At 52.9% G+C, this 14908-nt stretch overlaps 1 protein-coding gene across 1 annotated transcript; it reads right to left on the bottom strand.

The window, feature by feature from the left end:
- Positions 1–5083: 5083 nt before the first annotated feature.
- On the bottom strand, positions 5084–7114 carry PHYSODRAFT_505297 (hypothetical protein; the record flags this gene model as incomplete). Its single annotated transcript, XM_009530009.1, has 2 exons — positions 5084–6117; positions 6829–7114. Coding segments are annotated over 2 exons (1320 nt in total), but the record flags the coding sequence as incomplete, so codon positions are not given.
- Between the last annotated feature and the right edge of the window lie 7794 nt (positions 7115–14908).

Raw genomic sequence — 14908 nt, 5'->3', positions numbered from 1 at the left:
GACCCCCTCGTCCACAGCATCCATTGCAAACTTCATCTTCCTGCGGAGGACGTCCCGCACACGCCAAATGTTGTATATTCGTGGCACTGGAGAACGCGTGAACTGCACACAACAGTGCTGTGACGGCACAACAAAGCTGTAGAAACATTGCTTCATCCAGTGCTTGGGTTATGCATCCTTCGGTACGGTTTGTATGCAACCACGCGACACATTTCAGGTGGCCGCCGGTCGCAGCGCCGTCCATGGTTGCTGTCGTGCACCCTTCCGACCGATTGCGATGCAACCACTTCACGACATCCAAGTGCCCACTGCTCGCGGCGACATGAATAACCAGGTATTGTGGCTTGTAGGGATTTTGCCCTCTCATTTAGAAGTTTATATTGGCGGGAGAACATCCTTCTGACCGGTGAGAGTGAAGCCACTGCACAATATGCAGGTGACCTTTTTCTGCCGCTTTGTCCATCGACATCCTTCAGTCCGATTGCGATGGAGCCATTTGACGACGCTCAAAGCGCCGTGTTCAGCAGCTCCATCCATCGCACGAGTCGTGCATCCCTCCTTACGATGATCGTGCAGCCAACGCACCACCTCCAAATGTCCATTCGCTGCGGCTTCATCCATGGCTTTCGTTGTACAGCCTGAGCTGGAATTGTTGTGCAGTCACTGCACAACTTCCAAGTGTCCATTCGTTGCGGCTCCGTCCATTGCTTGAGTACTGCACCCTTTAGACCGATGTTCATGCAGCCACCGAACCATATTTAGGAGACCAAATGTGGCGGCGAAATCCATTGCAAAAGTTGTACAGCCTTCGCGCCGGTTGTGATGCAGCCACTGCACCACGTCCAAATAGCCAGCGACAGCCGCACCGCACCATCCATTGCTGCTTCGCTGCAATCCGGTCTGGATCTCTTGATTGTTTCATCTCGCTTGCGTTTTCTAGTGTCATCGTCAAAAGAACGCTGCAGTTCGTGCAAATACTTTATCACATCCAGATGCCCGCCAAATGCGGCCCCATCCATTGCATAAGTACAAAAAGCTCTGTCGTGTCTGCGTACCAATAGCCAAATATGTTGCTGATGACTGCAACATCCGAAATCGCATTCAGCCACTGCACGACATCCAGGAAGCCGTTTTCCGTTGCTTTCACCATTATCCTCCCCGATACGCGGCCAGCTGTGCTGTTAGGTCCGAGATGCGTCCACAAGGTGCGTCGTTGCTTCCTCTGCTCCAAAATTTGTAACCGATGCTGTAGATCGTTCTCCGGGGCCTTCGTGCGTACGTATAGATACTGCGCAACTTCCAAATGACCGTTCACTGCCGCTGCATTGATAGCAAGACTAGCTTCGCCTCCAATATCCGTGAGGTGTGTGAAAATGCCGCTCCTCGCAGCATCGCGATCAATCAGCCAGCGTACAATATGGAGACATCCATGCTCCGCAGCTTTCACTATTAAGCCCTGAACGCCATCAAGTTCGCCACGTTCGTCCAGCCACTGGATGTCAAGTCTTCCTTGTGTCACGATATCTATCGAAATGCTTGGCACGCGTGGGGGCTAGCGGCCCCACGCGTGAGCAGCCACTCAGCCATTAGGATGTTCTGAGCCAGTATCGCCGCCTTAAGAGCCGCCGTAAGGTCGTATCTTGCATTAGGAATGTGGCGGTGGAGCCACCACACGACGTCGCTGTGGCCACTGGCTATGGCGCTTGCCATTGAGACCCCCCCCCCCCCTATTCCACAAAATGCCCCACCAAACTATTTGGTTTAGCCGCCAGGAGCTGCTCCATTACTGCTCCGTTGTCATTGTCGTAGAAGAAGTGAAGAATTTGAGTTGAGCCCATCCCCGCAGCTTTGGCCACCACGTCACTCGTGATGCTACACGTCTGGAATCTGGCCGACAACCACTTGACCATCTCCAAGTTGTTAAAACCCACTGCCTCAATCAACGAAAGAGTGAAGAGATATCTGCGATAGCACGTCCCAGATTCCGTAACGGGAATTGTGTCGCATCAAATCTGCAGCGCTGGCATAAATTCGGTCCAGCAGCCGGATCGACTGGAACCTGCAGGCCTTGTGGACAGGCAGCTCCACAGACGAGTCCAGGAACAGCGAGACAGCTGACACTGAGATGACACAGGTTGTGTCACCAGGCTCTCAGGCTGTAGACTACTTCTCAGTGTAGGTGCCATTGTAGGCAAAGCACACGTAAGCTGTAGCTAACAGTAAGAGCAATAAAGGAAATGTCTAAACACTGTACGTGCCGGGCGCAAGATGCCACGACAGGGCAGCGTGTGTCTGGGGATCGAGCTCTGGCAGTGCTCGCAGAGCTGCCAAAATCAAGAGTGAGCAGAGCTCGATCCGCACCAGCACACACGCCGCTCCGCAAACTGTATTCAGTATACAAAAGCACTGTAAATCTATAATGAAGCAAAGTCAATTCATCCTACAACGTAGCGGTCGCTGTCCACCAACAGCCTTCGCCTGCATACAAACCTTCAGTGTTCATCTGTGACTCGCAGCCGAGCGGAAGGCGGAGGATAGTATTCAGATGTGCCTGGCTCCGGGCACCGAACTGCACCTTGTTTTCTCACAGACACCACGTGCGAGAGGTCTGTGAACCCGTGCTTCGACTGGAACAGGAGCTGCACCACCAGCAACGGCTCGACGTCCGCCATCTCTTCTCTTCTCTTTTGGAGAATGAGCTAATCCCAAACCAGATTTTGAGTATACACAATTATTAGGACTGATTTTGTGAAGAGCCAAAAATTGCTACGGCTCATTTTGTGAAGACCCAAAATCGTCGACGCCTGCCCCTCTGCTGGCCGTAGCGCTGCTGTTCCGCTCCACGCCGGCGTTCGATGAATTGACTCACGTTGTGCAAGCCACGTCCGCATTCCTGGACTCTTCGGTCGAGATGGCACTAAGTCGTGCCTGCAGCCTCAACTCCGTCCCTTTGCTTGATCGGATCTGGAGCAGTTGCAGCCCCGAAAGTGCGCCGTCCCCTGCAGCATTAGGTCCAGGAAATGGAGGCGAATGGTCCAGGAGAAAGTATCTACGCACCGATCGTCACTACAACTTTTCCCAGTTCCAACTTGCCATGATAGAGGCCGTGACGCACCACGCTGGTATGGACGTCTTTCGGTGGTTATTCGACCATTTCCACGACTGCGTGGTACCTGAACGAGTTGTTACAGTCGCTGCGAGTGAAGGGAACATCGTGCTTTTGCGGTTTCTTCTCGATCACGGGGACCTCCAGAGAACAGAGAGGTGCTGGATGCTCGAGGGATCGCCCCATCGGGCCCAAACGCAAGGAATTGGGTGCGCTGGGGTGGGAACGACATGGTTCATGCTGCTAAGAACAGGCAAAATGGATTGATTTGGTGGCTGTATCACCACGCGTCAGTACGCCGCACCATTCTTATCGTGTTTATAGCGGCCGTGAAGAATGGGGACGTGATTTTGCTCGAGTGGCTAAATGGTCAATATCGTCTCGATGAACGACCTCGTGCTTCGGTTGTTCTCGGCATGGCTGCCGCTGCTGGACATCTCGATGTGATGGAGTGGCAGTTTGATAAAGACATGGTGGCCCACGCTTATGAGGCAATTGATGGAGCAATCAAGCTGAATCGACTGGATATGGTCAACTGGTTGCTCGATAATAGACTGGTAGAGGCGGCTCGAGTAATGGACGTGGCTGCTAGCCATGGTCGTATGGAGATTGCCTCAAGCATCTACGACCGCTATTGGGAACAAATGCGGTCACAACGATTCTATCCTCTAGCTGGACCCCTCGATGTACATGCTCCCGCAGTAAATGTGTCAGATTGGATTTCAGATCGGACGATGCTAGCAGCCGTTAAAAATGGTCACCTCGAGGCTGTGCAGTGGTTGCTTAATACATTTTCGATGGAGCAGGGCATCGATCTATTCAAACGAAGGCCGACAGATGAGCGAGCCCTTATCGACGAGGCCGCAGGCCTTGGGCATCTAGCGATCGTTCAGTTTCTTCACGGCGTGCAGTTCCTGTTCCAAGGAGCTAATACGCGAAAGCGAAAGAGGGAGGAAGAACCAACAACAACGGAAACAACGATGCGTGGTGACGGTCCGACGTGCACGTCCGCCGCGATGGATAGGGCCGCCAGACGCAACCATTTAAGTGTGGTGCAGTGGCTGCACTTGAATCGAACCGAAGGGTGTACGTCGAAAGCAATGGATAGCGCAGCAAGCCACGGCCATATCGAGATGGTTCAGTGGCTACATGAATTTCGAACGGAAGGCTGTTCAACAAAAGCTATGGACGGAGCAGCGAAGAATGGGCACCTCAATGTTGTGGAGTGGCTGCACAACAACAGATCTGAAGGCTGTTCTACCTTCGCTATGGATCGGGCCGCGGCCAACGGACACCTTAATATCGTGAAGTGGCTACAGGAGAACCGAAGTGAAGGCTGTACTACGAGGGCAATGAACGGCGCGGCGCGTAGTGGAGAGCTTAGCGTTGTCAAGTGGCTACATGATCATCGCACAGAAGGGTGCACCACGGCCGCAATGGACTTTGCGGCACGTTTTGGCCACTTTGAAGTCGTTAAGTGGTTGCACGAAAAACGCAGCGAGGGATGCACAACCGAAGCGATGGATCACGCAGTTCGGCTTGGGGACTTTGGGATTGCGTTGTTTCTGCATTCTCAACGTTGCGAAGGCTGCACCCAACAAGCAGTGGCGATCACTAGGTTCGGAGGATTTAGGAGCCTTCGCCAATGGCTTTTGGAACACTATCCAGTTTTGGAAGTGTGAATACACGAACCCCTTTCGTGGCCACACAGATTGAAGACTGCAATGCAAGTTAACAGTTGTTGATGGCCACGAAAAATACAAATACGCGGTTCTTTTCTTGAGAAATGATGTTTTTGTTATCGTGGTTTGCTCACAAAGGCGTGTAGAGAGAGACCCAACTAAAATTCAACAACTCGGCGCTACCAGTGGTGAAATTCTGCTGTAATTAAAAAGATGATGAACTAGGCAAGAAGACGAACATGTTTCTCCGTCAACAGCGGAAAAAATATCATTGTCGTCCTCGTCCGGATAATACTCAGTGAGCCAGTCGTGAATGTTGTCGGCTGGAGTCAAAGACGCATTCTCGCATCCCCATGAACAGTGGCGTTTTGTGCGTGTGGAAAAATGCCTCTCCCGTGCAACCTTGGACACTTTCCGAATGCAAAAACAACACGCGGTCGAAATCACCATCCGAGGCTGCTTGATCCATTGCTTTGGGTATGCATCCCTCGACTCGATTTGCTTGCAACCACTGCACGATCTCGAGCGTTTTAGCCTCATCCATGGCTGCAGTGGTGCAGCCTTCCGAACGGTTCTTGTGAAGCCATTTAACCACATCAAGGTTGCCGTTTCGAGCGGCGCCATCCATCGCAGCAGTTGTGCAGCGTCCCACGCGATTTTGGTGGAGCCACTTGACGACTTCCAGGTGACCTTCGCTGGCAGCACAGTCCATGGCTCTTGTCGTGCAACGAGCGTTAGTGCGCTTATGAAGCCATTTGACGACGGATAAATGCCCATTTTCCGCTGCTCCATCCAGCGCTTTGGTTGTGCATCCTTCGGTTCGATTTATATGCAACCACGCAACAACTTTCAGGTGGCCGCCGGTTGCAGCGCTGTCCATGGCTGCTGTTGTGCATCCTTCCGACTGATTGCGATGCAACCACTTCACAACATCCAAGTGCCCCCTGCTCGCGGCGACATCCATAGCCTTAACCGTGCATCCCTCCGAACGATGAGCACTCAGCCACTTCACCACCTGCAAGTGTCCATTTCCTGCCGCGAAATCCATCGCGCGCGTCGTACAGCCCTCGGACCGATTGGCATGCAGCCATTTCACCACGTCAAGGTGGCTCGAAGACGCGGCTTGATCCATCGCGTCAGTCGTGCAGGCTAAGCGAGATTCCCGCGAAATTCTTGCTCTCTTGGTCTGACGACTCGTGCTTGCACTCCTCACCACCGATATCTCGTGCAAATACTTGACCAACGCAATGTCTCCACGTCGTGCCACCGTGTCGAGGCTCAGTCTTTTCTTCTCCGACGCGTGAAGGTTGCTCGTATCGAACAGGTTGACTTCAGTGCTGAAAGTCTGGACGAGCCACTGCACGAATTCCAAACTGCCGCACCACCCAATTGCCTTCAGCATCGTTTCTGACGAGATCCACAGCCGGTCATGGTCGTCTTCCGCGAGAGATTCTCGCACTGGATAATAGTGCGACGCAACAATTTTCTTCCAGTACAGTCGATGAAGTTCCCTCCCCATTTCCAATTTGCACGCCTCAGCTGCCAACTTCAACGCTCGACCAGCTTCCAACAGTTTCTTCTTGATCAGGAACTTGACCATGTCCATGCGATTCGAGTCCACCGCTGGTCTAGCCGCCAGGAAACACCAGTTGCTAACGTAACCATTCTCGACCATCCAATCCAGGACTTCAAGCTGGCCTCCCCGTACCGCGAACTCCATGAATTCCTCGGGATCTCCTCGCAGCAACTCGCCCACATTCTCCCCCGATAAATCCCCCACACGTCCAAACCCACTTTTGCGAGGCGGCTCCACGACTCGAACCGCGACTCTCTCCTCCAGCTCGTACTCTTCCGTCTCAGAATTTATGTCAAACCCACGCGTGCGGTACTTGTCTCGGAGCCACTCGATGAGCACGAGGTCTCCGTTGTGGACTGCATTAATTAGCACACTCTTCATCGCCCGAGGAGCTTGAACGTTCTTGTAGAGCCACCAGACGGTCTTGTACTGCTTATTGTTAGCAGCATGCACCATGTCCCGACGTCCCCAACGCACGACGTGACCTTGATCAGCGTCGACCTCGTCTCTCATGGCTCTTCCTCCATCTCGACGTGGAGCGATCTCGTTCTTCTTGAAGAACTTCAAGATGCCCAGTCCTCCCTGGCCTGCGGTCATGTGGACTGCGGGCGCGGGGACAATACAACCGTGGAACTTGCGCCAGAGCCACTTGACCACGCGTTGTGCGTCCTTGGCGTTCTCGAGCAGGACCGCTTCCACAATGGCGCGACGGAACTGGAACCGGTGGTAGTGGCGGTCTGTGCGCAGGTACTTGCGTCAGGACCAGGAGCCTCCGTTGCCAGGACCCAAGTCAGCCGGTGACGGCTCTGTTTCCGGCAGACTATTGTCCCAGATGCGGTCCAGCAGGCGGATCGAGTTGAGCGTGCAGGCCTTGCACAGCTCCTGGAGAGGAACACGAGCCTCACGGCCGTGAAAGCGACTGGAGTTGGCAGCTCCGCCGCCATCTTCTTCTCCGCTTGCGTGATCCGTGGCGAATTGGAGAATGAGGAACAGCAGCAACTTCAACGTTCGATTCACACCCCGCTGTTGATGTCCGCCACATTAAAATTGTTGACTTGACTGCTGTATGCATTTTTTTTCTTAATGAGAAATTACGTTCCACCTTGGGGTTATTACTTAGAAGCAGTGAGGAATATTTGGCAACAGACGAAGGGGTGGATTTTCAGGGGGCGCGTGCCCCCCCCCCCCCTCCCCATTTTTCTGAGATTTCGACCCGATTTTGCCGATTTCAGCCATGTTTTGCCCGAATTCTGACCATTCCCCCAGCCCTGCCCCCTATGTATTTTCGGAAAAGATAGAGCCCATGTTTTTAGTCAGAGGGGGTGAAATGAACCCAAATCTGTCGGGAGCGTCCTAGCGAAATCGACACCAGCGGCATTTGAGAGGCATGAAGAGCTTGCAAACTTCACCCCAGTGCCATGGCTAGTCATGGTATTCCCTCCTCAACGCTTGGTCGGTCTTCAGAGGGCTTAAAGCGCCGGGAAAGCGACTTTTGGCAGCCGAAGATCACCTTAGCCCATAGGAATTGCATAGTGTTTGTAGGCCATGACACCCGTCCCACAAGCCGAACATGTTTGGCCATGTTTCAACATGTTTGAGATTTCTTACTTGTTTTTAATATGTCCCTTACCCTAACCCGTTTAGAAAACATGGGCTGTATCAACGGCCATGTTTTTTCCTGCCACCCCATTTTTCAAGGCCAAGATCCGCACCTGTCGATGTTCGAGATGATACAGTGACACCCCCTAAATTAACCCCTCTAACTGACTATGTGTTTCCTATCTGGTTAGGATTCCTCGACTGCAAACGGGATTATATGGATTTCACTATAGGTGTTCTATAACTGATCAAAAACCTCTTTATTCTCTAAATGGTCGCCATTGTTGGCGCCTCAACCCTCTAAATGGACGCCGTAGTAATAGATCCAAACTCATATATTTTTCTCAATCACTTGTCTGCCTCCTCCCACGTATGCCATTGCTACCACTACTCCCGCCACAACAAATCGAGCGAAGAGAGAAATTTTATTTGGGATGCTAAGTTGGAACAAAGAGTTTGCAGTAACTGCAACTTGTAAATACTGATAAATAAGCTAGCCACAGTATTTTACAATCAGCGCAGCGTACATATATATTTTACGAAAACTAAAATATTATGATGTCGAGACAACTAGGGGCTATGCAGTAGATACCAAGCAAAAGATAAAACTGCAGGCATGGTGGCAGGATATCGGGACAACAAATATTCCCATAGCCTCACTGTATTGAAACTCACGTACAACCTGAGGGGATGCGATTCTGCTAATACCAATGAGAAGAAGGGGTAGGAACAGACAATACCGCGCCTACCGTTATTGGTTAAGTTCTGTCTGTGTGAAGACGAAACAAAACAAGAGTACGAAAATGCTGGAGGGGTACCAGGTAAAGAAAGCCCTTGTACTGTGCACCTAACATATGAAAATGTAGCCATTAGAAGTGTAGCCATTTCTTTATCTGATCAATTTTTTTTTAACTGAAACAGCGTATTAGACCGAGCGAACTTGGTGTCATTTTTAGAGGTGTGACTGTAGTTGATCCAAGTGCGCACACAATAGTTGGTCAGCTGTCGATTCAAAACATAAAATCCGCAAATAATAATAATAATATTACAGGATCAGATTGATGAAAAACTTCGGGACGAAACTACATCCACGACACACTTCGGACTTATACCTGTACGGCATGTTTAGCGAGGTACAGCGTGAGGTAGTGCTCCACAAACAGTCGTAGATGTTGCGATCGTACACTTCGCAGTCTAGTTGTGTGTCTCCGTATCGAGGCACGTGCTTGCTGTGAAGTTGTTGCCGATGGTAGGCAATTGTGGTACACGTGGTGGAATACTGGGATCTGATTAGCGGAGCCCCAAGATTTGACACTTCTGATTGGCTGAGAGAAAGGCAAGTTGAAGTTGCCTTTCTGGATACGATCTGCAACATTTACTTTTTGATCCCCAGCCTCTAATACTTGGAAGTAGGAGGTGTGTGTTGGTACGAATCATGTTTAAGCATAGGAGACAAGGATATGATAGTTAGTTTGTTCTAACTCATTCTAATTCACTTTCGGATTTCCTTCCTAACCAACACTCGACTACCAAGCCTCGCCCGCATAATCTCAAGTGGTTATGAGCCCCAGCTACGCAGACACCGTGAAGCTCGTGGAAGACAACTACTTCCACTGGGTGTTCAACATGCGGATGAAACTGTCGCGCAAGGGACATCGTCAAGCCAGAGTTCGACCAGCTGTGTGACCGCTCCACGGAACAATGGAAGACCGACGATCTGAAGGTCCTTGGTGTGATCGCTGGGGACGTGAGTCTCACATACCAAGTCTACATCCGTGGAGCGATAACCGCTGCTGAATCGTGGCGCCTGCTTGAGGAGCAGTTCAACCGGAACACTCTCAAGAATCGGCTCGTCGTGACCAAGAAGTTGCACAACTTCAAGATGGAGCCCGGGACGCGGTTCGTGGCACATGTGGACCGGATCAAGGAGCTGGTGCTGCAAATGGAGATGATTGGTGCAGCTCTGGCCGAGACTCGCCAACTCGTGCTGCTGGTGGGCAGTTATACGGACGAGTACCGGATGGTCAGCACCGTACTCGAGAAAACGCCGAACATGACGTTGGCGTACGCGATTCAACCTCTTTCTGGTGTTGAAGTCTCGGCGGATTCGACATCGGCTCGGGAGAAGGCATTCGCAACGAAGAAGGATTTCCGCAACCGCGGGTTCTCCGGGAAGTCCTTCTACTGCAAGAAGCTCGGGCACAAGGAGCAAGAGTGCCGCAAGAAGAAGGCCGATGAGGGACGTGGACAAGTTGCGCAGGAAGCGTCGGACTTTGTGTTCACGGCTACGGGCACAATGGCAAAGTCGGAGTGACTTGTGGACTCCGGTGCCAGCTGGCACATGACCAGCGTCCGGGACAAGTTCGTGTCCATGAAGAGCTGAAGACGCCAGTCCGCATGACGATCGCGAATGGCACGAAGATCGACGCAGTTGCAAAGGGCACCGTCGGATTGAAGTTGATGGACGGGACGTCCGTCACGTTGTCGGATGTTCTGTACATCCCAGAAGGTGATGGGAGCCTCATCTCGGTGTCGAAGCTAGCCGAGAAGGATGTCGACGCGCAATTCAGCAAGGACAAGTGCGACGGTGATGGAGGCCAAGCGCTGTGGAAATATCTACAAGCTGAATACAGTGGGGGACGAGGTGTGTCGTGCGACGACATCTCGTAAGGAGCCATGGGCCGTCGTTGTAGTGGGCCTATGTTGGCTTACTACTACGGCTTTTACGCGTGCGCACGTGTATAAGGAAGCGTAGGTTTCTTTTACTTGAGTTAAGTATACTCGAGATCCACGAGTATACTTTAAACAAAATAAAGATTCTAAGTAGCGGGTTTTGGTAAAGATGAGAACTGTTATTAATATTTGTGATTTATGCTTTGACTTCCCCCGAATGTAATATTCTAAACTAGGAATCTGCTGGTTGGCAGGATTCCGCTAACATGCAAGTCGCTCATTGGCTAAAAGATGCTGCTTTCAGCCAATAGGAATCCTAAATGTGTATGAACCACCCGTCGTGGTGGTCCCAAATGTATGTAGCCATTGGTGTACCTTACACCAAGGTCGAGAAAGTCTTTCGAACCTCTAACAGACGTCGTGTCTGTCAGAGTTACAAGTGACTGTAGCCACTTGTGCGTGTAACCCCCTTACACCGTCCCCCCGTCAAGGTTAGACGTGCCGGTCTCGGCACGTCAACTACCATTGACCGTTTGGTCAATGCGTGACGTTTGAAGAGAGCGTGCTCGTTCCGTAACGAGCACGTCGAAGTCGAAGACCCCTGGCGTACCAGCGGAGGACATCTCTGATGCTGCGTATAATGTGCGGCAACGTGCGAAGCGCGTCGCTGCCACGGAGGCAGGTACCTATATCTGCCCTCGAAGTGCCTTCGGGTGCTGCTGTTAACAGCAGCGCTCGTATTACTTTCCAGCGTGTAGCGCGTGGTGGGCTTCGTACGCCCTCATCATGTCCGGGACGTCTTCGAGCAAGACGTTCCGCGGCTCCCATTTATCTTGGTTGGGAGGGAATCTTCTCCAACGGATACGAAAACGAATCGGTTGCCTGTTCGTTTTCGGTATACTGTGACCAACAATCCGCTCAACTATCCATCGAGTTGAGCCATGTGCGTCACGAATTTGCTGCTGTGATGGTGGAAACATACCCCGTGTGTGGTCAACTTGGTGTTGAACCTGATCTCGCGTCTCCCCACGACCGAGTTCCGGTGATGGAGTAGTTCCAGAGCGCTGGGTTCGGCGCTCGGAAGTATCCTCAGGTTGCGGCGGCCTCCCAGACCACCTCGATCGTTCCGGTCGAGCTGGACCATTAGCTCGACCCGCTGCTCCAGCGCGAAGTCGCGCTGGAGAGGATGATGGCTACCGCCGAGTCGTCTGCCTCGGTTCAGCCGAGCTAGGTAGCTCGTGCTGCAGTCAGCCGTCCGACGTAGAACGTCGGGTGGAGGCGCATACTAGGCGGTATGTCCAGTGTGTAGGCGTTGCCGAGCTGTGCCAGCACAGTGAATGGCCAGATGCAGCGCGGAACGAGCTTGCTCGCCCCGAAGTCGGAAACTGCATGTTTAGGCACGTTTTGAGTAGCTAACAGGACTAATGAACCCTTCTCAAATTCATTAGTGTTGCCTCTGCCAACGTTGTCTGCGTTCAGCTTCTGTTGATTAACAGAAGCTGCAATCGCGTCTTGGTCAAACCGAATGACGGCTTGTCTGCGTTGCACGAAGTTGATTGCTTCCGAGCTGAACGAGTTCAGCTCGCTTCCAGCAGTAGGCCCGGCCACTGCGTTCGGCTTCGCGGTGTCTGAGCCCTGTACAGACCCGTCTTCTTCTTCTTCTTGCGCGTGGTCGCGGCTGACATTGTACAAGTGTCAGCGGCAGTCTTCGGCTGCTGCGTTGCAGTTGAAGATCCTCCTCAACTTAAGGAAGGAGCCACCATCCCGAGTAGACGCGGGACTCATGGCATTCACGTAAAACGGCGTATGCCCGATCGAGACATCCACCGAGTTATTGATGGCGAACTCCGCCATCGGCAGGCACTCGCTGCAGTGTTGGAACGAGTGAGCGTAGCTCTTAAGCACGTCTACGAGCACGCGGTTCACGCGCTCGGCCTGCCCGTCCGTCTGCGGATAGTCCGCAGTCGACATCGAAAGTTGACTCCCAAGAAGTGTAAACACTTCTTGCCAAAGGTGTGCAGTGAAGCGCGGGTCTCGATCCGACATAATGTCGATCGACATGCCATGGTGTTTGAACACCATGTCAACGAACAGACGCGCCGTCTGCTTCGCAGTCACTTCAGCGGGTACCGCAGGAAGATGTACCATCTTGCTGAAGCGGTCAACAAAGACCACAACGCCCGCGTTCCCCTGGCTGTCCGGGGGAAGACCGAACACGACGTCCAAAGACATGGAACGCCAGCATTCCAATGGAGTCGGCAGTGACTGCAAGGGAGCCTGCGCGAAACGCGCAGGCTTCACACGTTGACAAACCTCGCAAGCACGGACGTACTTGCGCACCCAGTTATACTGGTGGGTCCAGTAGAAGTCCCGCGTGAGAAGAAGGTATGTCTTCTCACGGCCCGGATGCCCCGCAGTCGGTGCATCGTGATACTCATACAAGATCCTGAGTCGCAGGTCATGGCCATTGGGCACGACAACGCGGTCCGCGTTGTCGTCGACTACACTGTAGAGTAATAACCCGGTAACGGCGTGCACGAGCACGAAGATGCTTCGGCAGCTTCTGACGAGCTTTGTCAGAAGCCTCTGAGCCGTAGGCCAGCAAGAGCTTCGCGTCCGCGTCGTGCGTGGACGCGACCTTCACGTCGTCCAACAGTGATGACATTGGAGTGCTGCATTGACGTCGGCATCAGTCGTGGCGTAGTCAGGTCGACCCGAGAGCGCGTCGGCCACCACATTGAGTCTTCTTATACTCTGCGAAGAATGAGAGCCATCTCGCCATCCGTTGCGAGATGTGCGGCGACTTCACAGCCGTCCGCAGCGACGCGTGGTCCGTATAGACCACGAACGGTTTGCTTCCGAGTAGATACACTCGGAACTTCGCGAGTGCGTACTTCATGGCAAGGAGTTCCTTGTCATGCACCCGGTAGTTGCGCTCAGCTGGCTTCAGCTGACGCGATTGGTAGTTGACGACACGATTACGACCCTCGTGATCGTGCTGCATCAACGCAAATCCGATTGCGAAGTCGGATGCGTCGCACACAACGTGGAACGGGCGATCTTGGTCGGCCACCGCCAAGATCGGCGCCTCAGTCAAGCCCCGCTTGACTGCATCGAAGGCCTGCTGACATTCAGCAGTCCAAACCCACTCGATGTCCTTCTTCAGGAGCTGGGACAGCGGGCGTATCATGCCCGCGTAGACCTTCACGTACTTGCACAAATACGTGGCCAAGCCAAGGAACTGCCGCAGTTCCTTGACATTCGACGGTGTCGGCCACTCATTGATCACTCTGACCTTCTCAGGGTCAGGGCGGACACCGTTCTTCCCGACGAGACACCCGAGCACGGGTATCTCGCTCGCCCCGAAGATACACTTCTTCAGGTTTGCGTAGAGCTTGTGCTTGCGCATGAGCGCAAGCAGCTTTCGGAGATGCACCTTGTGCATCTCAACATCGCTCATTCCGTCCGCAGCCCGGCTGTGGACGAACACATCGTCGAAGTAGCTCGGTGCGAAGTCGCGCACCAAGCGCAACAAGTGCGTCACGCACCTGTTGAAGGTCGCAGGGGCGTTCTTCAGGCCCTGTAGCATCACTAGCCACTCCCAGAGCATGCCGCTCGGCGTGCTCACGGCCGTGAGAGGGATATCGCCCTCACGCATGAGGATCTGATATAATCCATCACGCAGATCAAGAGCACTGTAGATAGTGCTCCTGGCCATCGAATCGATGATGACATCTTTTCGCGGTATCGGTGTCTGCGCCGGTATCGTCGCATCGTTCAGCTTGTTGTATGCATGAACGATGCGCCAGCCGCCCTGTGGCTTCTTGACACAGAACGTCGGAGCACTGTGCGGGGACTTTGATTCCCGCACTTTTCCAGCTTTGCGACGACTTTCGAAGAAATCGTCGATCGCTTTGACCTGCTATTGCGGCAGTGGCCACTGCCGCGTGACACAGTACTTCGTGCCCGGCACGAGATCAATCTCGTGCTGGATGCCCTTGTCCTGCGGAAGCTCCGCAGGGATCTCTTCTGGAAGCTCGTCCGCGCACTCCCGTAAGATCTCGTAGTAGGGACTCCTCTTCAACGAGTCCCAGATCTGCTCTTCAAAGCGCTCCTTTTTCGCGTTCGCACTGAGAGTGTCCTCTGCTCTCTATGAAGAACTGCCTCAGTTCTTCATTCTCGCTCTTCGTTCTCTCGGCGTCCGAGAGGATGCATATTTGCTCGATGCGTCCATCGTGCAAATCACGCGCGAAGCGCTTCCAGCTCATGGCT

This window comes from Phytophthora sojae (genome assembly GCF_000149755.1).
Source record: "Phytophthora sojae unplaced genomic scaffold PHYSOscaffold_5, whole genome shotgun sequence".
Taxonomy (NCBI): domain Eukaryota; phylum Oomycota; class Peronosporomycetes; order Peronosporales; family Peronosporaceae; genus Phytophthora; species Phytophthora sojae.
This window is presented reverse-complemented; position numbering and strand designations above follow the sequence as displayed.